Below are 25,986 nucleotides of genomic sequence, written 5' to 3'. Positions count from 1 at the left end.
GGACCTTGGTTTACATCTCACAGATCCAAGATGCATATGTAAATATTAATGTGTGTGTGATCAAGTAATTAATTTAAATTATTGTCATAATCTTTAAAATGTTAGCAGACTAGTAAGAGGGAATGGAGAGGCAACTATCTCCCCCATGGTACTGAGAGCAGCAGAGCAGTTTGTTTTTCTTGTTTTTTGTTTTGGTAGATAATTTCTTTCTCTACTTTTTAGGATCAAAAACAGTGATCCTGTCCAGTTTTATCATTCAAATACAGAAAGCATAAGCTCTCTGTTCTACATATAAAGCTGGGATGGACACAGCTGGGAAGAGTTGGATAATTACAATATCAATCAGGTAAGGGGAGATTAAATGACTTTACTTCAACAGAGCATTTGGACAGAATTATAATTGGAAGGAAAATAAAATAGTTTACAAAAGAAGCAAAGAAAACAATTGAACATTGGCCTGATCTTCAAGTAAGCACAGTGGAAAGATGGTAACAAGTGATATTTGCTCCAAATGTTGCCATAGGGGAATTGAAGAACATCCACTTCTCTGAGACATGGACATTGGTGCATTTTTATTTGTAACAATTACTTCCTTCTGCTTCTGATGTCATGTACACAGTGAATATGACTAACAAAGAATATTTAAAATTTGATATTAAAAAGGCATTTTGATACTAAAAATAGCATCTTGTTGATTTCTCTAACAATCTATATATCCAAGAAAATTAAATAACCAACAATAAGTAATACAACATACTTGGAAACTGTCAAGAGATTCATAAATTCCATATGTACTTGTTAATAACTATTGAACAATTAATGAGATTTTTAAGTAGTGCAATTACTTTTCTATCTATAGCTAAAGTATCTTTATTAGTCAGGTTTATCCAGAGAAAAACAGAACCAAAGGATGTGTGTACGTGGATATATAGATAGATAGACAGACAGATACACACACAGATAGAGACAGAGATAGAGATATAGGCAGGGAGAGATGAAGGGAGGGAAGGAGATAGAGAGACAGATAGAGTATAAGGAATTGACTTGTGATTATGGAGGCTGAGAAGTCCCAAGATCTGCAGTTGACAAGCTGGAGATTTAGAAGAGCTTATGTGTAATTATAGCCTGAGTCTGAAGGCCTGAGGACCAGGCCTCACCTCGGCTGATGGTGTAAGTTTCCACTGATGTATCAATGGAAAAAGCATTTAAAGTGAATGTATATTTGCATTACACAAATTCACTGTAACAAATGTATTGAGGGCCTACTATGTCCAAGGCATCAGGCTACTTGGAGGACACAGGCTATGAGGAAGAAGAAAACTGTAAAAAGAAGATGTAGCATCTACAAAACAAGAGGAGGACATTGGTGGGTGTGGGGAAGCATCAACTTGATGCAGGATATTGGATCCTGAGTGAGGTAAGAAGGGTTTTCATACAGGGCAGGGGGCAGCAGTGACTGGGTGTTTGCTTGTATTCAGAGGCACTGGTCAAGCAAGTATATTAAGGTTAAAGGGAATCTGGTTTCTCACTGTTTGAGAAGGGAGTTACAAACATGAAAAGGGAGAAAAGTAGAATGAATGTTGTAGTGTTAGAGTAGAATTAGCAATAACACTGGCTGGAAATACATATAGATATAAAAATAAATCTAAATATTTATTTATGTATATGTACATGCATACACATATGATTTTGTGTATTTTCCCTGGCTCTGTCCACTGAGAAAGCCTAATAGCAGACACCCCCCAATAATAATGACCACACAGTGCCCAGATTGTGGCTTCTAAATATCATTCTCCACTAAAAGTAACCAAGAATCCTTGGAGAAATAGCTGATTCCACCACTGGGGCAAGAAAAGCACAAGTTTAGCTTGAGTCATCTAGTGTTAGAAACTAAGAATGTGCTCAAAGAATGATGGGGACATGTCAAGAACATACAGAAACTGGCTTGACTAGGCTCCCACTGGTCAAATCTGGGACAATTTGAGCATAACTTATTGTTACACAAATACAATTTCCTACTAATTCGGGTTTTTTTTTTGGTAACAAAAATCAAAATGTAGCCGTCATAAAACAATATCCAAACAGATTGGGTAAAAAGTAACTCTAAGACCCCTCAGAAACATAAATTAGCACCATAAACTGAATGGGAGTTAGTATAGTAACTGCAATTTACAAGGCAAAAATGAAAGCAGGGTAACACAAAACAGCCAAGAAACAATTTTATATCAAACTTGTCAGGTATTTTCACAGAACTGTTTTCCAGGTTATTAACTTAAGTTCTTGTTACAGCCCAGCAGTGGTATTGGGATGCTTGTTAGAGAGTGTTCTCTACTATTGTCTTGGGCATGTCAGAAACTGGATGGGAGTTTGAAGTTGATCGGATTTTCCAGGTTTTTGCACTGGGTGCAGATTTGTTCTGCACCCCGGGAACCCCTTCTATCCTAAGTAAACCTGGACATTACCCACCCTTGGACCAGGCTACAGAGTGAGAGAACTTAGTCCTGTGCTGTCCAACACAGCACCACTAGCCAGATGGGGCTATGTACAGTTAATTAAATAAAATTATCATTCAGTTCCTTAGTTGAAGTTGCCACATTACAAGTACTCAACAGCCACATGCGGCTAGTGGCTATCCTATTAGACAATGCAGATACAGAATCTTTCCATCACACAAAGTCTATCGGACAGTGCTGACGTAGACAGTTAAGTGTTTGTTGTTTTTAGCTTGAAAGCCAGTCTATTACATTCAATACTGACTCCTCTGCCATTTTTCTGTAGAAATACTGGTTTATTGTATGGAGTTTCCAATGTTTACCTGTAACTGATTAACGTGGGCAGAGCATGCAGCAGTCTACTTATTTTCAGGAGAATTCTTCGCATGTCCTGGCTTTTGAAAGTTCTCCTTCCACAAATCTTTTACGACTATGTATCCTGGTAAACCCCAGTCATATAATTTCTTCCCACCGACCTGGACAAATACGATGGCTTGTTGTGGATAATAAAGAGAGGCAGCTACTCCCATGAAACCAGGTGAATACACCAGCTTCTTTGCTTTTGAGCTTCTAGCCAAAAGGAGTCCAACAACACCAGCAAGGCCAATAACAGCAAGTCTTGGAAGAAATTCAGGAGGCGCCTTTTGGAGATACTCATAGCTGTCCAAGCCCCAGTGAACCAAACTTCGCACCGCGGGCTCAGCCTGGGAGTACCGCGCCTGACACCAGCTGGCGTGCGGCTCGCAGCGCTGCCGGAGGCGTGAGACGCTTTCTTCAAGTGGAGTCCTTGGCGCCTCCACGTATTTTGACGGGTCCTCGGGAACGGAGTAGAGTGAAAGCTCACTGACCTTCACGGAAGCTTTGTGAGGTGAGTCCTCCCTCTGTGATGCGGAGACTTGGAGGGTGAGCAGACCCAGGCCGGCCGGCCCCACGCTCCTCCGAATTACTTTGAACATGTCGCTGGAGCGGCGGCTCTGGCAGGGCCGTGTTTTTGTTTTTTTTTTTCCTCTCGTTTTGTTTTAAGCTTGGAAGCCACTAGGCTCTACAACCAAAAGTAATCAACAGACGTTTTTACTCTCTGCGAACGGGATGCCGGGTAAGATTATGGTAAACACCAAGTAAACACGTCGGCAAAGGCACCTGCCGGCGGTCTTAGGGAGCTCACCCGGCATTCCCACGTGCCTGTCGTTATGCGGGGTGACTTCTAGAACCTGGGAAGTCGCACAGGGGTGGGCGCTCGAGGGCAGGATCCCGAGATTTCATTGGTCAAAGCGGTGGGCGCCTGTCTTCCCGGAGCGGGCAGCACCGGGCCTCGCGCCTCTGGGTCAGCCGCCAGCCGCCAGCCGCCAGCCGCCGGCGGGGGCGCGAGACCGCGGGAGTGTGCGCAGTGCCGGACGCACGCCGGCCCGCCCGCCCCGAGAGGCTCCTGGTAGCCAATGGGGCGCCGCGCGCCGGGGGCGGGGCCATGACGCGCGCCCCCTCGTGACCCAGCTCGCGGCCTGCACCCGCGGAAGCCGGAAGCAGCGGCGGTCCGGGCGCCGGCTGAGGGGGAAGAGGCGCCGAAGAGCGCCCTGGGGAGTGGGACCCCCGCGATGGATCCCGACGCCCCGGTCGCGCGGCGGAGGTCGTTGCTGCTGCCGCGGCGGCTGCTGGTGCCCCTGCTGTGGTCGCGGCTGGCTCTGGGCGCGCTCGCCTCGGGCGGCAGCCCCCAGGGCGTCCTCCTGTACGACCTCCTGCCCGAGCAGCAGTTGCTGGAGGTGGAGGACTTGTCTCTGACCCTGCTGCGGGGAGGAAGACGAGGGCCGCAGTCGCTGCCCCCGGACCTGCCGGATCTGGATCCCGAGTGCCGGGAGCTGCTGCTGGACTTCGCCAGCAGCGCCGCACAGCTGACCGGCTGTCTGGTGCGCGGCGCCCGGCCGGTGCGCCTCTGTCAGACCTGCTACCCGCTCTTCCAGCAGGTCGCCAGCAAGATGGACAACATCAGCCGAGCCGTGGGGGTGGGTAGCGGCGCTCACCCCGCACCTCCGGCGTGGACGGTTGGGAAGGGAGGAGGGCGCAGGGAGGTTAACTCGGCGAGGGGTGACTCACGTTTCCCCATCGCTAAGAAGAAGGGGTTGGGCTGGGAATGTGGAGTTTGAGCATCAAAAAAGTGGATGGCATTTTAGGGCTTGCAGTCGGAGGTTTTACCCTCGTAGCTGCTGTTGGGCCTCCTCTTGGTACATACTATTGGCAGAGAGAGAGGACTCGTTTTCTTGGGGCTCCTCCACCCCTCACCCTGCCTTTTTCCTTTCCTCCCCCCCTTTTTCCCCTTCCCCAGACTCCGCCACAGCTCCTTCCCATTTCCACCTGGAGTTCCCAGGAGGGACCCTTCCCTGAAACCCCAAGTGGAATGGGGGAGCTGTAGCGTGGTGGTGGTTAGGAGCTTGAGCTTTGTAGCCAGAAATGTTCAGATCCACCACTTTCTAGAAGTTTGACCTTGGGTTATCTTGGAGCCTTAGTTGCCTCCTCTTGTTAGCATTCTCTGTGCTGTTTTCCCGTCTGTGAAATGTGGATAAAAAGAACTCTTAGAAAACTGGCACGTAGTAATAGCTTTTAGTAAATGGGACCTAAAGTTTTAGAAAATGGTAAATTTACCCCCTTCCCCATCCTTGGTACCCTTAGAGCTTCTCTGGTCATGTGGTAGGTGCTATGAAGGACTTAAAAAAAAAAAAAGACACAGAAGATACCTTCCTGTTGCTAAGAACCTTATAGGGTCTAGAGTAGGAAAGGATTAGTGTGTCAGGGCTGGTGGGAGTCATGAGGTGTGGGCCCGATATGCCCTGTAAAGGAAAAACATGAATAACTTTGGGATTGTGGAGTGGGGAAGTTCCTCTTGTATTGAGAGCACAAGTAGTCTCATGAAAATGTGGTTGGAAGTATTTGATAAATCACAGTTGATTTAACAAAATATAGACTTGTATATATAGTTACATTTTGCATTGAGTCAACCTGATATTACATAATATATATATTTTTTTACATAAAGGGGATTTATTAAGTAAATCCTGTGGTCAATCTTTCTGTAAAGAGCTAGTTTCCAAATTAGTTTAAATAAATTCAGGTTTCCATGCAATATTTTCAGGCATATTTCTATTGAGTATAGCAAAGGGGATATATATATACATACATATGTACATCTCACTATATGATTTAAAAATAAAGCCCCCAAGACTTGTTCCTGTCAACAACAGCAGGGTATTATATGGCATCATACTCTGTTTGGAGCAAAGGTGAGTTGTTTTATAACTGATCAGAATAACTGATCATGATGCAGAGCTTGTTCTTTTTTTTTTTTTTTTTAATCCTCACTTGAGGATATTTTTCCCATTGCTTTTGTGAGAGAGTGGAAGGGGGAGAGACAGAGAGAGAAACATCGATGTGAGAGAGACTCATCCATTGGTTGCCTCCCATACATGCCCCAACCGGAGCCAGGATCGAGCCTGCAACCCAGGTACATGCCCTTGATTGGATTCAAACCTGGAACCCTTCATTCTGCAGGCAGACACTAACCACTGAGCAAAACTGGCTAGGGTGAGCTTGGGTCTTTTGAGGCAGCAAATGCTTTTTTCATTTGTGGGATACTATGGAATTAAGAAAAGGTTAAAAAATTACTGCAGCCCAGCCAGCATGGCTCAGCGGTTGAGCATTGACCAATGATCCAGGAAATCACGGTTCAATTCCCAGTCAGGGCACATGGCCAGGTTGCGGGCTCGACCTCCCACTAGGGAACTTGCAGGAGGCAGCCAATCAGTGACTCTCTCATCATTGATGTTTCCATCTCTCTCTCTTTCCCCCCCCTTTCCCTTCCTCTCTCTGAAATCAATAAAGATATATTGTTTAAAAAATACTTTTAAAAATTACCACGAACTCTAGTACAGTATTATGGATATCACCAGGGTTGGGGATTTAATCCCCGGTCAGGGCGCATACAAGAATCAACCAACGAATGCATAAATGAGTGAAACAACAAACTGGTGTCTCTCAATGTCTGTCTCCCCACCCCCCCAAAATCAAAATCAATTAAAAAAAATTGTTTGGAAACTTTTTTTTCTGTTACAGAATACGTCTGAGAGTCATAGTTGTGCCAGAAGCCTCTTAATGGCAGATAGAATTCAAATAGTTGTGATACTGTCTGAGTTTTTTAATTCCACATGGCAGAAGGCAAATTGTGCAAGTAAGTTATTCTTTCATTTTCATGTTGCGATTATGGTTCAATAGTATAGATGTCAGATTTTATTTTAATGAAACTTGGAATCTTTGAATCTATAGAATACTTTTTATTGCTATGTTTAAGTGAACTTGGATTAGCATCATGGTTTATTAGTGGGAACCACTTGGGCAAATACTGAAAGGCAGAAAAGTGTCGTAGTTAACAGCATGAGCTTTGCAGTCAGACAGATCTGGGTTTGAGCCTAAACTCTGCCACTTATTAGCCAGCCCTAACTAGCTGTCAGACCTTGGGCGTGTAACTTAGCCTCATCTATAAATTGATAGTAATAATGGAACCTACGCTATACCATTGTCTTGAGGATTAAATGAGATAAATTGTGTACAGTACTTAACTCAGTACCTGGCACATAGTTAATGTTCAAGAAATGTTAACTGTTTAGTAATAATTATGATATTTATAATAATCTTTCAAATGGTGTTAGGGTTGATGATAACATCTGTTCTACCAGTTTTGCAGGTTTGTATGTATTTGTGTAATAAAATGAGATCTATTTTTAGGCTTTCTTTGGAAAAATTAAAGTCACTATTTCAATTCAGAAGTGTTTTGAATACAAACTGTGTTCTAGGCAGTTTTTGTTTTTCATGTCTTATTTAGTGAGGATGAAAGTTATATTTACAGAATAACCTAAGGCAGACAAATAAATGCTTTAAAAAGTTATAGTGTCCTTGGAGGAAGTAGAGAACAAATTGAATTTGGGAGAATTTGAAATGATTTCCTGAAGGAGGTACCTTTTGATCCTTTATGGGTGAGCATGATTTCCATAAGTAGACATGAGAGAAAAGACATTGCAGACAGAGAGGCATCATAGACAGAGGCATAAAAGAGGAGCTTTTCCAGGGTCCTGAAAGCACAATGGATGATACAGTTGGAAAAGGAAAGTAGGACTTTGACTGATGGAGTAGTTTATCTCTTATGCCAACATTTTTCATACTGCTTAGAATACAAGCATATTATTAAGAAATTATTATGTACTATAGTATCTTGGGGATTTACAATATATATGGAATATTAAAGACCATGAGAAATACTGCAGGTTTAAAAAAAGCTTTTTAACATCATTTAACCTACTGCTTTTCAAACCTTTTTTTTTTTTAACTGCAAAGACCTCTTTTTTCATGGATGCCATTGCAAGAGGAAAAGAGCTGTTTTTAAGTATTCTTAAGTCCTTTAGAAAAATCCACTAATACAGGAAAAGATGTTAATTACAAATAATTTTTAAGTCAGTTAATTAGAATAAGTGGAATACGTATCAGGGTTCATTTCTTTTGATTGATGTGACTTTATATACTTGAGGGGTTTTTTCTTTAAAGGGTATTTTGTAATGAAGATTTCACTAATTCAAAATAGCTTTCTTTTCCAGTTAAAAACAAACATTTTGCTGCATATTTACTCAAGTTACCTGGAAACACTCCTAATTATGTTCTCTGCAAATCTATGTAATAAAGATAATGAGAACATTTTTAAAAAAATTTAAAGAATTGTTCAAATAACTTTGAAATTTTTACTGAAATTTAATAAAGCATTCTTACTTGAGCAACATGGTCTTCTCTTACAAAGTAGTGAGAAAAATTTGTAGGAAGGAAAAAAAATGAGGAAATAAAGAAGTTGAGTAGCAAGCCATCAATTAAATTAAATAGTGTTTCTCAAGTTCATAACCCTTGTTTCATTAGAGTTTCCTAATAAGCCCTGTGAGGTAGAATGAGGGTTCAGAACATAAATGAACTGCTGATCAAGTCTAGAGCAAAATTCAAAAGGCTTTAAGATTGTTCATCTGAGTAGACAGTGTTTATGAGTTAATGCCTAATTTTGTTTTTGTAAAGTTCTGTTTGACAAATTTATTGCACAGTTTCCATTTTAAGAAATATAAATACATTTTAATTAGCCCTACAACAGTTTAACATTTATGTTTTATACATGTTAGATATTATGGAAAACCCTAATCTTTTACTAAAAGTATTAATGTAAAATACTCTTTTTTTTCTAAAGACCAATTAGTATTATATAAAATTAAAACTAGATAATGTGAAAAAATTTTTAATAGAGTTGCACACTTCCTGAAGTAATATTGTAATAACTTTACGGTGTCAGATGGGTACTAGATTTAACCCTTAGCAGTCATCAGGCATCAGACATCAGGTTCTGATGCAGTCACATCTCTAGCAACCAGATCTCTTAAACTGCTAATTTCATGAGTTCTTATTTTATTAGTGAATGATGCTAAAGTCTTCTCTTATCCTTGTATGTAAAAGGAAATCCATTTCTCACCTATCCAGTCATAGTTTATGAAGGCATTGGCCTGTAGAAATATGTGAAAGAATACCCTGACAAGGAAAAGCTGAAGGAGCTCACCACCTCCAGACCAGTGGTGCACGAAATGCTAAAGGGTCTTCTTTAAGAAGCAGGAGAAGAAAAACATAAAAAACATAAAAATATGAACCATAAAATGGCAATAAATATGTGTGTACTATTAACAAATGAATCTGAAAAAACAAACCAAGAAGCAGAACAGAAACAGACTCATCGATACAGAGAACATTTCGATGGTTGCCAGCTGGGAAGGGGTTGGGGGGCTGGGTGAAAAAGGTGAAGGGAGTAAGAAGTACAAATTGGTAGTTACAGATAGTCATGGGGATGTAAAGTACAGCATAGGGAACATAGTAATATTGTAATAACTGTACGGTGTCAGATGGGTGCTAGATTTATTGGGATCACTTAGTAAGTTATATAATGTTTAATCATTGGGGTGTACACTTGAAACTGATATTATGTCGTGAGTCAACTGTAACTGAAAAATTAAAAATGATTTAAAAAAAGGAAATATGTAAAAGAATACAAGGGATATTTACTCTTTTAATGAAATGGAAGAAAGCAATCATATCACACTATAATTTTAAACAAATTGTGCCCAATCAGAAGTTTGCCTAGGATGTTGTCATTTTGTATTATAGGAGACCAGAATATACTACCCAAAAATATGACTACAAGAGACCAGATTATGCCACCCTAAAATATGCCCCTTTGGCATAAGGATTAGTTTGAGCTACTTATTTTTGAGAAACAGGAGAAGCTCTGAAAACAGTAGAAGTAACATTTTGTAAGGGAAATTTGTATTTATGAAAGCTTCATTTGTAAGAGTGTCTATATGTATATATACCAGGAAGAGCTCAACTCTTTCAAGTCACATTACAAATAACATGGAAACTAGTTCTTGTGGGGAATGATTGCTAAAAAGTAAAGAAAATATATCAACGGATTCTCCTGTACAGACTTTTGAAGCTGTTATCAGAAGTGTATTTATTGTGGATAGAAGTGTATTTATTGTGGATATAAGGATAGCTTTATTATTGAGATGCCTCTTGGTTGTCTTATGCATGTGACATTTGAATAACTAGCAGAATGACCAGATTTGATGAGACCAAGGATTGTTTTATGGTTAAGTGTTTCTGTTCTTTGTTTTTTTTCTTTTTCAACTTTGTTGAGATATAATTGACAAATAACATTGTGTAAGTTTAAGGTATATAATGTGTTGATTTGATACCCTTATAGGTTGCAAATGATTACCACTATAGTGTTAAGTAACACCTCCATCACATCACATAATTACCATTTCTTCTTTGTGGTAAGAATATTTAAAATTTTCTCTTTTAGCAACTTTCAAGTACTTAATAAAGTATTGCTAGCTATAATTACTATGCTGTACATGAGATTCCCGGAACTTATTCATCTTATAACTGGAAGCTTGTATCCTTTGACCAGCATCTCCCCATTTCTCTCCCTCCCCACCCCTCAGCCCCTGGCAATCACCATTCTCTCTGATTCTATGAGTTCAGCTCACAGTTGACTGTCTGTGTTGGGGTTTATTTGTGGACTCTTGATTCTGTTCCATTGATTTCCTTTCCTATGATAAGAGTCAATCTTCCCTAGCTGATGGAACTCCCAGGGAAGGGATTTATTACAATTGAGTTTCTTTTGGAGGATCTATCTGTCTTTAGGCAGATAAGGTGAATTCATAGAAAGCTTCTCTCTGCATCTGCTGTTTTTCAAGTGCCTTCAGCTCGAAATAATTCTCATGGCAAAGAGGTATATTTTAGAAAGGCATATTCTGACACCCTTCATTTATTATGTCTTGATTCTTTAAAAATCAGTAATAAAACTTAATGGTTAATCGGAAGGTCAACTACTAGAACCTCCCTTTCACATATTTTATCTACATGGTAATATACTAAGCGTTAGACTCACTTATTTGTAGCTTTTCATTTAAAATGTCTTAGTTTTCATACTTACTAAATTTATGTTGTTCAGGTACAAAGTTCCCTTAGTTTATACTATGTTTTCTGAAGCTTGCCCTATTTTTCAGAAATTGAGAGAGTGGAAGGGAGGGGGAGAGACACAGAGAGAGAAACATCGATGTGAGAGAGACACATTGATTGGTTGCCTCCTGCACGTGCCCCGCCCGGGTCAGGAATTGAGCCTGCAACCCAGGTATGTGCCTTTTACTGGAATTGAACCCATAACCCTTCAATCTGTGGGCTGACACTCTAACCACTGCACCAAACTAGCCAGGGCTCTATTGTTTTCTATAAAATTAGTTTTGAAAAACAGCAGAGATCTTTATACAAATTTCTATTAGATGCCAAATACTTTGTCTAAAGATGTATAATTCCTGTTATGATAATTCAGTAGATTTCTATGTAAGGTTTTAACTTGAATCCGTAACACCCCTAAAATGCCTTTTGAGTTGGTGCTTGAGCCCTCACTGAGAAAGAAGCTATGCTAATCTGTCCTTGATGAGGCTGCATTGATTATCTGAGATGAGGAAAATTCATAATGACCACTTCATTTAGTGCTTATAGGAAGTTTTATTATTAATATTCCTTAACTTACTAATTTTTAAAATATATAGCTTCTCACTGCTTATAACCTTATGCTCCCAATTCCTGTAAAAGGTAGAAGAGGAATTTTATTGGAGCTCCTTTATTTTAAGTCAGAAAGTCAGGGCTCTTTAATAATGAAGACATTTTTAGCCTCATTATATAAATGAACTCCTTTGTGCTATATAATGCCACTCTTTAGTGATCATTGGAAAAATTTTGATGGCACTGCATTAATGCAGTATATAACTCGACGACCAGTCTATATAACTAGCTGTTAATTTAATGTTCAAGTTATTTTAAGGGAAAAGGAATGGCTGTCAGTAAAATAGAAGAGATTACTTCTTTTGTTGTTCAGAGAAATTCCTTTATAAATTACTTTTTTCTTTTTTTGGTCTTTTATAATTATATAAATTACTTTTTTAATGATGTAATTTCAGTTACATCCTTTGTATAGAAGAAATTACCATTGCACTCAATTATTCATGTACTACTTCTGTACACAGGGATGGACACACACTCATCTATCCCTATATTACGTATGTCAGTTGCCATGACATGGCTCATTATAACACAGATGTACAATTGCCATGGGTACAGTTGTATTCCCTTGTACTTCCCTGAACAATGTCAGCTACAAAACTGAAAACCTGTTCAATCTTGTGTACCCAATATACTAATAATCTGCGTATTTGTAATTGTGTTTCTTTTTATTTATATATACTCTGCCTCATGTGTAAAAAGATTCAAGGCAACTTTGTGATGATGTTAAACCAGGATTAAGGGGGCTTATGTTATATATTTTTAAAAAATAATTCACTGTGTGAACTTTTTGAAAGCTGACTGATGGGGTAACATTTTTAAATAATAAAGGAAAAATGGCACAATTAAGAAAATATTTAATTGAGGGCCTGGAAAGTATATTTTATATTTCAATGCCTTACTAAATTGATGCATGCATGATTCCTCAGTGTGCCACTTTATTTCTCTGACTGCTAATTTGTGATGTGATCCCTCAGATTTTGAAATGATAAGGTGAACAGTCAGTGGAATTTACATTCTTGAGAAGATCCAGCTGCAGAGAATGTAGGTAGAGTACATGAGTTGAGAGAAAGAATGACTGTAGAAAGAGGTTCATTAGCAGTGGCCCGTGTATATTAGGTGCAGAACAACCCCTGTTCTTAGGGGACTGTGTGAGGGGGTGAATGGTGCTGAATTCCAGCTCAGCCTCTGGAAGCAGGAGTGTTGTTTTGTAATTTATCTACCCAGAGGGGATGTCTTTGTAAAATTTACACAAAGAAGTCTTAATGTGCTACTGCTGCCCTGTTCACCAGGTTTAGGTTTCATCTCAGTTGCCAACACTGATCATTTAGTAGTAACTGAGCCTCTGTATCGTGTAAGATGTCTATGGGCAGTGGAGGGAGGAGTGGTGGCAAGTGTTTATTGACTCTGAGTATTGAACTTTAATGGTTAGAATTTAGATGTGAATATCTAATTATTTTTTAGTGTTTGCAAGTGCAGGCTCAGGAATCAAACAGTAGAAATTTCAAGTTTTCACTTCCTGGTTTTGTGACTTTGGGCAACTTCCTTAATTCCTCTAAGCTCCTGTTCCTTAGAAAATGGAGATAATGATAGTTCTTGCCTCATGGGATTGTTGTAAGAATTAAACGAATCAATATGTTTAAAGCCCAAGCATAGCACTTAGAACATAGCAAGTACTCAGTTAATGTTAGCTTTCATTGTAGTGATTGTTGTTTATCATACTACATGCATGTCTCATAGCATATCATATCCTAGTGTCTACTATCGGGGAGAAGAAAAGTCTTTTTCTTCTATCTGTTCTAGGTTTTCTGGCTGAGACTCTGTAAATTAGACTGGCCAAAGACAGACTAACGAGAAAAACAAACAAGTTTATTAATCTATGTGTTGCACTTGTATCCATGGGAGCCCCCAATGATGAGTAACCCAAAGGGATGGTTAGAATTTGGGTTTATATACCATCTTAGGCTAATCAGAAAAAAGGGATTTGGGGCTTCTGTGTAGAGGAGACAGGTTATGGGAAGGTGACCAGAAAAAGTATGGTAAACAGGTTGTGTAGTAAGGTTAGTCACAGAGACCTACGTAAATCTCTTCTCTGTTGTGAGAGCTCTTCCTTTTACTTGACCCGGAGACATCTTTACAAAGGGAAATTTCCTTTATAAATATTTACAAAACAAAAACTTGTGCCCTGCTTTTAGAAGTTTCCTGCATCTGCTGGTTCTCGGTGGCCTTTAACTCAAAATAACCCATATGCCAAAGAGGCTTATTTTGAGGTGGCATATTTCCAGTCCCCTTCACTGCCTATTCAGTCTCTCTTTTCCATTCAATTCTTTTCATTGGCATTGCCACCTTTCTCCTGGATAATTGCAATAGCCTCCTATCCCATCTCTCCATGACCAGTTGAGAGCTATCATACTAGATGGCCCTGAGGGGTATAAGATACAGCTACCAATTGAAATTAAGTGGGGTTGATTACTACAGAATAGAAATTGGAAAGTAAACTAAGTGGTAGGGTATCTCTAAAGATTGTTTTGTGGCCCTGAGACTATAATTTGAATTGAGTTCCTTTATTATAACTAGAGTTTTCTAAAATAATGTGCTACAACCAGAATTGGGAGTCCAGAAGGTAAATGGAGTCTGTCCAGGGTTGGAAATGTTTGTATGTGGAACGCAGTGAGGGTCAGGATTCCAGGAGGGTGAGATTGAAACGGCTGACCTCGAGTTCCAGGATGTGGAGCTAGGCACTTGAACCTAGACGAGAGGGTAAACTGAGATCACGGAAAGGTACAAGCAAAGTAAGGATAAAGAGTAGGTTTATCGAAGAAGTGAGAATAGGTAAATTGTGCTATATTCAACATAGAACACTGTTAAAGAATGAACTTGAGAGAATGCTAAGCAAGAGAAGCGAGTTGCTGAGGAATATCATTGTGAGATTTTAAAAATATATATATCTTTATTGATTTCAGAGAGAGGAAGGGAGAGGGAGAGAGAGAGAGAAACATCAGTGATGAGAGAGTCATTGATTGGCTGCCTCCTGCAGGCCCCCGACTGGGGATGGAGCCCGCAACCCGGGCATATGTGTCCAGGAATCGAACCGTCATCTCCTGGATCCTAGGCTGATGCTCAGCCACTGAGCCACGCCAGCCGGGCTCATTGTGGGACTTTTTAAAAAATATGTAAAACGGTTCTGTTTTTACTCCCATACTTTACTTGAAGCCTCTGTATCAGTATTTCAGGAAAAATTCCTACCAGCTTGTCTCTCTGGTCTCCCAACTCACAATAGGTTAGAAAGGTCATGTGAAAAAAGTTATCTTGTTAGATGCAACAAATGACCCACTAGTGAAGATGGGACACAGAACTACTAAATTCTACACAAAAAAGGATCAAAAAGGAGATTAATTTAGGTAAAATTAATGCAGGATAAACATCTTCTGCCTAATCAGCACTAAGAGTACCCCTACTAAGGCAGCATTTGATAACTGATGTTCAGGATTAAGACAATGCACTGACAAAAATCAGTTTAAATTTTATTTGGGATATTGTTTTTATAAAGAAAGGAGGATATGTGATTATTATTATTATTATTTATTAACCCTCACCAGAGGATATTTTTTCCATTGCTTTTGAGAGACACACTGATTGGTTACCTCCCACTGGAGCCCTGACTGGGGCTGGTGATCAAGCCCCCAACCAAGGTCTGTACCCTTGTCTGGAATCGAACTTGGGACCCTTCAGTCTGTGAGCTAATGCTCTAACCACTGAGCCAAACCAGCTAGGGCAGAATATGTGATTATTTTAAGCTTTCATGATAACGATTATGACATAAAAGATACTTTTGGAAACTAAAAAGGGTAAGCTTTATGTATGTGGAAAATTCTCTTATATGGAACACTTCAAGCTTGTTTAAAAAATTACTATAGTGTGAAACAGAAGATGATAGTTTGAGAGACAAATGACAGTATATAATTGTTGCTTGAAATATATTAATATACTTTTTGGTTTTTTTTTGACAGATTGTTTAACGAATAAAAGTGAAGAATTATCAAATAGCACATTAAACTTCCTCAATCAATTTAATAGCACCTTGACCTGCTTTGAACATAATCTTCAGGTATTTTATATATGATACTTGAAATTAAAATGAATAATAATTCCAACTCTTATGGCATTAATTATTGATATTAATCTGTACACACAATGTAGAGAAGTTAGTGGACCTGGATGTCTGGTAAATTCTTCCATTACTAGCCCTTAGGAAAATTATGAAAACTTCAGTTTTCTTTTTTGTACCACAGGGTTAGTAAGATCTACCCAGCCTACCTTCAAGTATTTTGTAGTGAGGATCCAATGAGAACGAGCATGAACACATTAACTGAGGCATGTGATTGTTTAACTCAAACATAATGGTCTGTAATTTACCTTGATTTGGTTTATGCAGTACTGTATTTTGCAATGCAGCATGATTCTGTGTGTATAGGAAGCTTATTCTTTGCATCAGTATTTGCTTACATATATTTTACCTACTTTAAAAGGCACTGTTTAGTAGGTAACTTTGAATATTGATTATAATATAAAAGGTAGCCTTCAAGAAACCTACTCTAGTGGTTTTTGGTTTCTCCACCTCTGATCCTTGAATGTTGGTATTGGAACTTTCCTGGTGGTGGTGAGGGGTGAGATTTAAACCCTGATAGAATTATTGTTTTGAAACTCACTTAACAAGTAATCCCCACAAGTAGATGTAAACATGTTTAGGATATAGATATGCATGATTTCCTCATGATAACACAGAATTATGAATTTCCTTGACAATAATAAAAACTATTACATGAGAATTTCCCAAACTATGTTCTGTAAGATGTTGGTAGATGGCCTATCTACTAATAAGGCTGGGAAATTCTTTACTACAGGATTTCAGAATTTTAGTGGATTATTGTGTGTTGTAAAACTCTAAATGGTAATATTCATATACAGTATTTGTCAAAACTATTTGTCCAGAAACTCTTTGCTTTAGGAGATTAGTATTCTGATGAGTGTATTTTAGGGAAATAAGCATTTTCCCTGGAATGTTAGTTGCAAATATTTTTTCCTAGTTTGTTGCTTGTCTTTTTATTGTGCTTTTCTTTTTGTTAGGAAGAAATTTTAATTTTTGTGTTAGATTTATCAAAAAAATTTTAATGGCTTACAGATTTTGTGTCACACTAGGCGGCCTTTTCCCACTTTGAGATTATTTTTAAAAATTCTCTTGTGATTTCATACCTTTATGATTTTTATTGCTATGTCAAAATATATGTGCATTTAAAATTTTAATATCAATGGCTAAATTACACTATCTCATCAAGGGTCTGTGCTCAGTATTTAACTGAACACATTTAGCTGCTAAATGCACAGTTGTTCTATGAAAAACAAGCAATGGTCTATTTCTTGTGGCAGAACTAAAGGGCATCTTAGTTTCTCTGTCAAATAGATGGTGAGGGTAACATTGTGGGGACTGTATCGTTAATCCTCTTAGTATTCCTTTCTCTTTCACTCCAATATTCAGTTAACACAGCATTTCTCCAGGCTACAAGGTAAAGAATAAAGTGGCTCTTTAGAAAACTTGTTCTTGGAAAGACAGGTGTTAGTCCTGAAAGTGGAAAAGACTGAAATTCACTAACATAAAATCTGAGATGTTATATCCATTACTTTCATTTTAAGTTATACAATTCTTTGGTGTTAGCCCCTTTTTGTTGAGTAGAAAGGACTGGATTATAAGCCTTGGGGTAAGAGGGTTGTGTGGCGTTGTAGTTTTAGTGCCTTTTCCTTTCCCATTAATAAATGCTCTCTGTTACAAAGTCAGCACAGGCAAGGGCATATTTTATTTATTTGGTGAAAGTAGGATACATAGGAACAAATACATGAAGTGACAAGATAATTTAGGAAATTTTTGTTGTCCTCAGTTAACAGAGGCTAGTGCAGTGACTTTCAAAATTTAGAGGCAACTGGAAAGTTCCCAGTATTTTGCTATGTGCTTTACATATCAGGTTTCTAATTTGGGACCTATAATACAGGTAGTGTAGTTCTCTATTATAGATGATAAAACTGAGGCTCAGAGTCATTTAGCAACCGACCCAACATCATAGCTCAGCACTTTAACATACTGTGTTGTTTCCTGTTTTCTAGAAGGGCAAATAGCTTACATTAAAGAGATGTAATGTTTATTACTTGTGCTTTTGATATTTTAGGGGAGCATACACAGTCTTCTACAGTTAAGGAATTATTCAGAAGTGTGCAAAAACTGTCTCAAAGCATACAAAACTCTGAGTAGTCTGTACAATGACATGCAAAAAGTGAATGAACATGAGAATAAGGCTGAATCGGGAACACATTTGTGCATTGATGTGGAAGATGCAGTAAGTACTTTGCTTCTAATATGATACATATTTTGCAGTGTTGTTGAATTGCAGTGCCTTCAGTATTATTACCCCTTTCAGAGTTATATTGGAATCTTCACATGCTGTCTTCAACTAGCAATAACAAGTTATAAAGTAGTAAAGCTTTAGATTATCCTGCTCTGTCAAACTAAAATGGAAATTAATCACATGTTCATAAGTGAGTTGATAATTTGGTACGTTTTGATTTTTAAGTTTGATAATGTGTGTCATTTTCTGAGTTGTGGGCTTTGTTAGATGTTTACATTTCACTCTCTTATTCATATATTGCTAATTCAAGAAGTCTCTAAATTTTGCTATCGTGTGTTTCTGAAGCCATTTCTCAATTACTTCCTACTCCATTGCTTTTTTTTTTTATATCTATTACTATCTGAATTTATTTACTTGTTTATAGTCTGTCTGCCCTCACTAAAATATAAGCCACATGAGGATAAGGACCTCATGTCCCTTTTTGTTCACTGTTCAGTATTTAGAACAGTGCCTGGCATATAACAGACCCTTAGTAATATGTATTGATTAAATGAATGGTCAACAAAAAAGCTTTTTTTTCTCCATTGGATGGCCTGCCTTTTCACGGGGCACCACGAGGTGGCGATCATGCCTTTTTATGGGAATATGATGCCTGAGTATTGAGGCATTAGAGGAAAGTGAGAAATTATTGCCTAAAAGTAGAGAACTCAAGGTCAAAATTTATAAACTTAATGGTTGAGAATAATGAGTGTGAATTATCATAGCAGCTCAGAGTTAACTATAGTGGATCAATAATATTCAGGATGGCAAAGAGCACTTAAAATATACACACCATGGGGATTTTCATTTGTTTTTTTACTGCGTTATTCCCAATGTCTAGAATAGTACCTGACTTCTTGTAGGCTCTCAATAAATAATAAGTATATATATTTAAAGTAATGGTCTATTTTTTTTTTTTTTAAATAAGAAAAATGAATATTGGTTCTGTAACCAATGAGATTACACAGAAAATCAACGTGACCACCTATTTTAGAACATCCTTCTTGCAATAAGCAACACTTACAGTATACAATGTACTCTTTGTACACAATATCTCAGTTAAACAAAATCTAGGCAAGATCAGTTTTCTGCATTAAATTTGATAGTTTCCTTGTATCAGCAGACTGTTTGACAGAAACCAAGAGCTCAATGAAAGTAAGATACTGTTGCTCCTAACTTGTATCTATTGTATACTGCTAAATAAGATATTAATATTGTCTAATAAAGTTTCCATGACTCATTGGGTATTATGTACTTAAAAATTATTTGCCACAAGTATGAACCTTTTCATATATCTCAGATAAAATATTAAGCATTTCATAGATAAGCCCTATTAAGCTGATATTTTTATTTTCATCTAAAAATATTGCAACAAGATTAGAGATTACATATGTGATGTAAAAAAAGTTTTGTTTTTGTGAGTCTTCCACTCCTCCCCCTCCATTTTCCCGAGGTACAATTGACAAAATTATAATGTAATTGAAGTGTATTATGTGATGATTTGATATATGTATACGTTGTGAATGGATTGCTACAGTTGAGCCATTCTTTAAAATCTTTTTTAATGAATGAATCATGGTCTAACTATATTCTTATCGATGCAAGTTCTGTTTGAACTCTGTGAAAGGTTAACATTATTTGGACAGTATCACAAACTTATAATATGAAATTTTTGTGTGGATATAAATTCATACAATGACTGATTGTGAACCACCTTATTTCCTGGCAGGAGAAATTGTTCTCAACGACCCATAGATTTTGTATGATGTATATTTAGTCTAAATTCTGAGTGCCTGTTTAGTTGTTAACAAAATAATTGTATGAAATTGAAGACAAATTAAATATAAAATAGAGTAATATTATTTGTTATTGTTCCAGATGAATATTACTCGAAAACTTTGGAGCCGAACTTTCAACTGCTCGGTCCCCTGCAGTGACACTGTGCCTGTCATCGCTGTTTCCGTGTTCATCCTTTTTCTGCCTGTGGTCTTCTACCTTAGTAGCTTTCTTCACTCAGAACAAAAGAAACGCAAACTCATTCTGCGTAAGTGTCTTTTTACAACTGTTCATTTATTTAGATAAAAATCTATATTTTAAAAATTTAGGCTTGCTTTAGAAATGATATATGCTCTGAGAACTCAAAGTATATTAGCCTAAGGTAGTTCTCTACTTCCATTTTGCAATTATACTTACTAATAAAAGAGATGTGTAAGAAGTTTATAAGTGCAGATAACCCAAAGACAACACAGTGTCTTTCAGATGCTTTAATTGAGAAAGCTAGGTTCCCTAGAGTAAGGTTGGCAACAGCAGAGAAATAAGCAACAAAGACTTTGCAGAGCTGAAATGGCCACAGTAGGGAGACTGAGACAGCTCTTAGGCCCACTGGGGCCATGGCGGAAGCACCTGAAAGTGTGGCAGGCAAGGAGAAACTATAGCTTACACGCAGTCTGTTTATAAACAAGTTGAAATTGCAGTTGCAGAACATTTTTTGACATATAGCATGTGCTTGATACAAATTAATTCCTTTCCTTTGTTCCCATCAAGTAGGGCAGAGCAGAAAAAGCACTGACTAAAAGATCCTGATCCCACCTAGCTGAAGAAAAGTGGCTCTAAAACTCATGAGTTGCTCGTTTATTATCAGAATGAAAGTACAAGCTTATCTTTTAGTAATTTTAGTTTTTAAAAGGAAAATGTATTTTGGAGAAAACAGTTAGACTTTTTCCCCCCTCTCAAATATTATTCCTAGTCTAGAAACCTATGACATAAAAACTCACCTGTAAATTTCTTTATAGCACTTCATGGTTTTTCTAACTTTGTTTCTAATATATATAACTTTAAAAAAAAAAGGTTACTTGTAGATAGTTTTGGACGGGATTTGTAATGTCTTATGACCTTCAAACGCTAGCTACTAGAAGGGAGAGTCCTTGTCACGTCATGGGTATGTTTAATAAAGCTTTTTTTTTTTTTTTTTTTTTTGTAAATATATTTTTATTGATTTCAGAGAGAGGAAGGGAGAGGGAGAGAGAGAGAGAAACATCAATGATGGGAGAGAGTCATTGATTGGCTGCCTCCTGCATGCCCTGGGAATTGAATCTGCAACCCGGGCATGTGCCTTGACTGGGAATCAAACCGCGATCTCCTGGATCATAGGTTATGCTCAACCGCTGAGCCACTCCAGCCGGGTAGTAAAGCTTTTTGAAGATTGCCAGCATTCTGTAAATATGTAAGATCTCAGTCCTAAAAACTCTTATTTAGAATAATAACAAAACAGCCCAGGGACTTGACTATTGAAAGACTATTTTTCAGGGCTTGGTTTACTTTTAAAGTTTATCATCTTATTTGCCTTGCATATCTATTTAACTACAAAAGTATTTATTGTTTCTGATCAGAGTTTTTGCTTGTTTTTACAGTAAAAATCACTATTTGTCTGCTTGTATAAGCTACAAACCTTGTTCTGATTTCTTAATTTTTTCTTTTATTTCCCGATTTCCCTATTCCCTTCTCCACCTCTTTTCAGTTAGTCAGCAAGTACTGCCAACCCTACTTCCAAAAATATATCTTAACTTTTTTTTACCTTTACTGGTAATACCCTAGCCCAGGCCATCATCCTTTCATTGCACTAATTCAGGAATCTCTTAACTGGTATCCTTGCTTCCATCGCTTGACCCAGTACAGCCCATTCTCTATCTAGTGATTCAAACATAGAATTAATAGATGAATACTATAGTTTTTTATACTATAGTTTACATAAAATAATGAATAATTATTTTTAGAGAATTAAATTTAAGTTAAAATTTAATACTTTTGATTTATACAGCCAAACGTCTCAAGTCCAGTACCAGCTTTGCAAACATTCAAGAAAATTCAAACTGAAACATACAAAATGGAGAATTAACATATTCCATGGAAGAATGGTAGAAGATACAGCTTGGTCCAAAAGAAGATAAAGTTCTTAAGAAACTCAAGGACTTAAGATTTATTTTTAAATAAGAATTTTCAATTTTTCTTTCCTTTTCCACTCCCTTTGTAAGGGTTTGGGTATTTTTAATTTACAGGCATAGCAATGTTGTCTATTTTAAAGTGTATTTGTTATAATAACAAAAGATGCAAGAACAATCTTTGTTTTATTTTGTAGGCATATTATTACTATTTGAAACTTCTGGTATCTTATTAACAGTATCTCAAGTAGCAAAGTTTTAAAAAACTAACATTTAAAATTAATCAGTTATAGCAAAGACTTTGAAAAAGAAATATGCTTGCCAAAAAGTAGCAGATCCAAAGATTAATTTAAATCACCATTGCAGTATTATTGTTACATATATATTTAATATGTCATGTTATAAATAATATGTAATTCAATCTCTAGTTTCCTTAAAGTCATTTTTTGAAACCACTAATTATAAACCTCCCTAACAATTTTTAGAAGTGGGAGGACACATTACATTTATCTTTGTAAAAAGATTTATGGTAACTGGTTTCTTACTTGACTTTTATAAATAGTATTTTACACCTTATTTTTTCCTTTATTTCATAACTAATTTGAAATCATTGGACTGCTTTATTATATTCAGGGCAAGATGGATTCTTTTTATACCAGGGATTTGCATTGTGAATTGCATTAAGTTATTTGGCAATTTATAACTTATTACTACTTTAAATCAAATGTAGCATTATCACACTGTAGTGACTTTTTAATGGAGATTTTCTTTTAGGATATATGGGGATTTTTGGAGGGGAGATAAAGGAAGAGTAAAAAAGCTTAAGGTTCAGAAAATAGGGACCAGAGGGGATGCTCACTCTAAGACTGCTAAGTGGTTCATACTACTGGCACGAGTCAGACTGAGAGCCTGATACAGAAAGCAGATAGGTTAAGATGATGCTTATTTTTTTTCTAAATTATTTCAATCAGATAAAAGAGATATGATAGATATGAAGTAAAATATTTCATTCTCAGAAAACATTCTATTTTGGAATGCTTATATCTTTTTTTAAAAAAAGCTTCATTTCAGAGTTGTTTACAATATTTTCCCTCAGGTTTTTAGTGTTAGGTATTTCATTTGCTGATTCCTACTTGCTTTCTTGGTGGAAATAGGCTTTGTATTAAATGTTGAGAAACAAGAATTTGGTTAAATGTTACAAGAATTTGAATATCTTTGTGTACTGTAAAATACTCTATAGAGGGACAAGAAGGTAGTTTTTGTTGTTGTTTTAAATGTTTATCGTACAGGCAGAGTGAAAGAAAAGGTTCATTCTTGGATATGTAACATATCCACAAGCTGTAATAGTTTTTCTAGTCTGCTGTGATCCATTAAAAATGTGCTGGGTTCATTCTGTTTTACTGTTCCCGCTGCTGATAGTAATAGTACTATTATGATCTGAAGCATATAGTTGAGGGCCATTGAAAGCAATCTTTCATTAATGCAGATAAAACCAGTTTACATGTGCAAAGGTACAAAATGGCATATAAAATTCTGTAAGTAGTGACTCTGAGCACTTTTGAATATTATATATTTCTAAAAACCATTGCTTTTGGAAATGTTTGCTAATAAGCACTTTAAAAAAGAAAAGGCAGCCTTTACTATTTTTCTGGTTGAGTCATTGCTCTTTAGAAGTAACATCAGCAAGAGATTTCAAAAAATAAATATTAAGTACTACACTAAAGTGTGTAAATATTTCATTTTTTAGTCATATTGAAAAATTCTTTGCATAGTTCTGAATTCTTAGACACAAGGCGTATGTGTGTACAAGAACATCTTTAGTTTTTTTTGAAACTTTGACATAAAGGAGGTAGCTTAAGGAAATTGCAGTGCCATATTTGATTTTTAAGTACACTTTTAAAACTTCAGCTGTAATTAAATATCACATTTCAGTTTTTCAGGTATTGAGTTTAAATATCTACTTTAAAAGTACCATCTGTCTTATAACTTTATTGCAAATAAAAATGCACTTTTGGATTTTGTTGTTGTTGTTGGATTTGAGAGGTAGGAATAGCATCAGCTACTTTAAGTGTAACTCTAAATCAATGAACGACACCAGGGCTTTGCTGGTAAATGCTGCTTCCAGTGGGACCAGTATTTTGTAATGTTTCATGGATGGGCTCTACTTTTTACTGCAATGTACTCCTTATAAAATGAAATGTTTTCCCAGAACAACATTATAGTTGGGTTGCATTTCTGACCAAAAACGACATCAGAAAAATAATAGACATCACCAGCAATGAATTGTGAAAGCAAAAATATACCAGTAACCTATGTAACATTTCAAAATGTAAAAAATTATGTTCTAAGTTTATATATGTATGTAGATATATAGCCTGAGCTAGAAGAAACCTTAGAAGTCATCTGGTCATAGAATCCTAGAGCTGAATGGATTCTCTAAAGACCACTTAATCCAACCTTCTGTCTGCTGCATGGATTCCTTCTAAAAAGTCTCTCTTATTTCCTATCTTATTAACTAAGGAAGCAGAACATTGTAGAGCTCCATATTTGTAACTGAGCCATCGTTTGATAGACAACTCTAAAACTGAGATTTGAGATGCCTAAGCGAATATTTTTCCACTGCTCCACTCTGCTTATCTTATAAATATTCCTTAAGATGATCATATTGATTATAAAAAGGGCTTCGGCCTATGCTGAATTATATATGTAGCACATAAAAGTTACAACTCTACCAAGTATGCTTATTCTAAACTATTTCATTAGGAATAATATATACTAGTCATATATATAACACATTTAATGATCAGTAATTTTCTTTGTTTCCTTGGAACTTAAGAGGTCTTTTGAAAGATAATAATATTGATTCATGTTTCTAGAAGTATGAAAGTTTTCAATAATGATTTTAAAACTTGTTTTTCCTATGATAAACAGGTATTTTAAAGCAAATCCATCCCAATACCCAAATGCAATTAAAATACTTTAAACCTTTAAAAGGAATAATAAGCCAATTTTAGCTAGATATTGTAATAATTCCTTCATTGTCTTAAATATCAGGATTGTATAAAAAAGATTTGCCCAGTAGCAATGGAAATGGAAAACAGCTCAACAATTGTAATTTCTGGAATAATTGTAGGCAGCAACAGTGTGGGTCGGCAGGACTGAAAATTATTAGTTTATCCTGTTTTCACTTCTGAGACAGAAGAGTAATCAGAATAAGTTAGCAGAAAGTTTCTGGCCTTTACTGTGTATCTTTAGAGCAGGGGAGGGAAACGTCCGGTCCGCAGGACGTATGTGGCCCGTGAAATCATTTGGTCTGGCTCTGCCAAGCCAACCGTAGGTGGAACTCAAAATTCAATAAATCTAGGAACTTTTTTCATAGCTAATTTTTTAAGTTGATAATTTTGTATGGCCTGCAAATGGTATTATAAATATCCAAATGGCCCTTGGCAGAAAAAAGGTTCCCCGCCCCTGCTTTAGAGGCAGGTACCCGCACCAGAAAGCCTTGCAGTCATTCCCGTTTTCAGAGGGGACCAGAGTGATTTCTTCCCTTTTCTTTCTCCTTTTTGTACCTCATTTTCTACATTCAGTTGTAGCGCTATTGCCAGTAATGTAATAGGAGCTGAGATAGGAGCTTGGCTTTTTAAAATCTTTCTATCCTGGCTGTTCTCCAGTAAATATGGTACAGGGACTCTTACCAGTCAAAACCCACCATTCCCCCTAACACACAGTGCTCTCATTGATTTTTTCCTATGGATTTGGAGAACGAATTACTGTGGTGTGGGAAAACAGCTAGCATTAGAATGTAAAGAGCTTAGGTGAACAGGAAAATCTCCAGATTGAATCTCCTTACCTTGCATACCTCTACCCTGTGACTCCCAAATATTTATATAGGAGGGACCTAGGGATGGCAGTCTCCATGGGAAAGAGGAGTTGGGGGTC

At 37.1% G+C, this 25,986-nt stretch overlaps 1 protein-coding gene and 1 pseudogene across 2 annotated transcripts; one reads left to right on the top strand and one right to left on the bottom strand.

Moving 5' to 3' along the window:
- Positions 1–481: 481 nt before the first annotated feature.
- LOC308558466 (MICOS complex subunit MIC26 pseudogene) lies at positions 482–3,797 on the bottom strand (annotated as a pseudogene). The gene has a single exon. The product of its transcript is annotated as an MICOS complex subunit MIC26 pseudogene (transcript).
- Positions 3,798–3,992: 195 nt separating this feature from the next.
- On the top strand, positions 3,993–24,063 carry OSTM1 (osteoclastogenesis associated transmembrane protein 1). Its single transcript, XM_081139727.1, has 6 exons — positions 3,993–4,489; positions 6,591–6,705; positions 15,686–15,783; positions 17,894–18,061; positions 19,988–20,153; positions 21,927–24,063. Exons 1-6 carry the CDS (start codon positions 4,085–4,087, stop codon positions 21,980–21,982), a joined length of 1,008 nt encoding a protein of 335 aa, XP_080995853.1. The 5' UTR covers positions 3,993–4,084; the 3' UTR covers positions 21,983–24,063.
- Positions 24,064–25,986: the final 1,923 nt, after the last annotated feature.

The sequence above is a fragment of the Miniopterus schreibersii genome (assembly GCF_964146895.1).
Source record: "Miniopterus schreibersii genome assembly, chromosome: 6".
NCBI lineage: Eukaryota > Metazoa > Chordata > Mammalia > Chiroptera > Miniopteridae > Miniopterus > Miniopterus schreibersii.
This window is presented reverse-complemented; position numbering and strand designations above follow the sequence as displayed.